We start from the raw sequence: 2,254 nt of genomic DNA, 5'->3' as shown, positions 1-2,254 counted from the left end.
TGCTGGTCTGACCCCCCTCCTCCTTTCAGGGCGGAGCCTGGTGGAGTCCGATGGTTGACACCAGGTCTGAGGAGGTGTAAGTGTGTTTTTAATGTGATTGATGAAAACAAAGCAGCACATTCAACCATCTTCAAACTGTCACATCACTGATCAGATGATCAATAACTGCAGCTGTGTCTTGTTCTCTCCATCAGATTCATGTGAACTCACAATCGACACAAACACAGTGAACAGAAGGATCAAACTGTCTGACAACAACAGGGAGGTGACACATGTGGAGGAGGATCAGTCATATCCTGATCATCCAGACAGATTTGACCAGTGTCCTCAGCTGCTGTGTTCAACTGGTCTGACTGGTCGCTTTTACTGGGAGGTCGAGTGGAGCGGAGCGGTTGATGTATCAGTGAATTACAGAGGAATCAGCAGGAAAGGAAACAGTAAAGACTCTGCGTTTGGAAAGAACGATCAGTCTTCGAGTCTGTTCTGCTCTGGTGCTGGTTACTCTGTCTGGCACAATGACAGAGAAACATCTATCTCCTCCTCTGTCTCTGACAGAGTAGCAGTGTATGTGGACTGTCCTGGTGGCTCTCTGTCCTTCTACAGAGTCTCCTCTAACAAACTGATCCACCTCCACACCTTCAACACCACCTTCACTGAACCTCTGTATCCTGGGTTTGGGTTCTGGTTTAATCCTGGTTCCTCAGTGTCTCTGTGTTGAATGTAGCAGAGAGAGAAACGTTCTCACTGTTGAACACATAGTTCAAGTTTTCAGATTTATTTATTAATAAATCAGTAAAGTTTTTGATGACTAATCGATCTATCTATCTATCTACCTTCTTGTCTTTTCACAATAAAAGCATCACTGCTAATCGTTTTGTGTTTTGTCGGAATCTGAGGACAACTGAGTCGATTCAGTTCAAACTAAAACACTGTCACAGTTTGTTTGAAAAGTCTGAGAAAAGACAAAGACGGTCAATGAAAATGTTGTTGAGGCTCTCAGTGTTGAAGGTTTAGATTAAGAGAAAAGACTGAAAGGTCCTAAAAGAAGAGGTCTACATTAACCTGCTTCATGTGCAATTTGAAACGGCGAACTTCAAAGGTGGTCTATGACTCCCTGGAAGTTTTGAGGTTGTTGGTTCAATCCTGAGACAGAGGTTTAATGTTGAAAGCCAAAGTCCAGAGGAAAGACGAAGTCTCCAAGAGAAGAACTGGATTTTGTTTCTGTCCCAGTCTCTCAAGCTGTTGAAGACTTGTCTAAAGGTTAGAAGTCATAGGTTTTAATCCTCAGTGACTCCATGAAGTTTGAAGTCCAACACTAAAAGTTGAGAACTCAAAATCTCTCAACCTCAAAGTGTTGAGACATTTAGAGGTTGTGTGTTTGATAATTAGCATGTCAGAGAGTCCAACACCCAGAGGAAAGACTGACAAGCTTTTAGAAAGGCCAATTATCTAAAACGCATGTCTTTGGACTGTGGGAGGAAGCCGGAGCACCTGGAGGAAACCCACGCACAACATGCTGATGCTGCACAGAAAGGCCACTGCACCACCGTGCTGCCCTGCTGATCTTTAACATGCACCTGATTTTCTTGGCAGTTACTCTGCATGATGAGTACTTTTACTTTGATACTTTCACTACATGTTACTGATAGTACTTGTGGACTTTTACTCAGGTAAAATTAGGATGTACAAGTCAGTTTAGCCTCAGATAAACTTTCTTCTACTCCATTAGATGGCGGCCAGAACATAATCAAAGGCTAATTTAAGATATTGATAAAAATGCAACTGGAATTTACTGTGTTACTGTTCACATGTGGTGCTGTGGCCCACAGTCACAGACAGAGGTGGTACAAAGATCATATGAGCATCTTTTTGGGTAGAATCGCGATCCACGAGCTTTCTCATCATCTGCAGCATGTTTCCGCTCTGATTTTATTCTGAAAGTCCTGACCGGAAGTTGTGGTTACTATCTTTCCGCTGCCTTGACACTTCTCTCTGATGTTTGTGAGCTTGTTCACCCACAGTCACATATTATACATCTGACTGACTGATTTACTGAACTCTGGTTTTTTCTTCACATCACACATCGTATGTCCGCTCCATCCATCTGAGTTTTGACCTTTGGAACTTTAAGAACCTTTCAGAATAAAAGCTTACAATAGCTTGAAATAAAACATTGCTGCAAAAAACTTTCTCACACTTTTATTTTCTAGACACTGCGGGTAACTTGCTGCTCAGATGGAGATCAATTTTTTTT

At 42.3% G+C, this 2,254-nt stretch overlaps 3 protein-coding genes across 3 annotated transcripts in view; all 3 read left to right on the top strand.

Annotated features, from left to right (window-relative positions):
• LOC111672392 (uncharacterized) overlaps positions 1 to 2,254 on the top strand; it is a 44,743-nt gene that overhangs the window by 6,272 nt on the left and 36,217 nt on the right. The window lies entirely within an intron of this gene.
• Positions 1 to 2,254, top strand: part of LOC111672399 (CLIP-associating protein 1-B-like) — a 27,749-nt gene that overhangs the window by 13,167 nt on the left and 12,328 nt on the right. The gene's annotated exons all lie outside the window — the stretch shown is intronic.
• LOC147817759 (neoverrucotoxin subunit alpha-like) lies at positions 7 to 869 on the top strand (the record flags this gene model as incomplete). The annotated part of the gene is made up of 2 exons (XM_087180266.1): positions 7 to 76; positions 195 to 869. Coding segments are annotated over 2 exons (594 nt in total), but the record flags the coding sequence as incomplete, so codon positions are not given.

Source organism: Seriola lalandi, unplaced genomic scaffold (genome assembly GCF_002814215.2).
Source record: "Seriola lalandi dorsalis isolate HSWRI2012SDOR001 ecotype SW California unplaced genomic scaffold, Sedor1 jcf7180002054899, whole genome shotgun sequence".
In the NCBI taxonomy this organism is placed as follows: Eukaryota; Metazoa; Chordata; class Actinopteri; order Carangiformes; family Carangidae; genus Seriola; species Seriola lalandi.
This window is presented reverse-complemented; position numbering and strand designations above follow the sequence as displayed.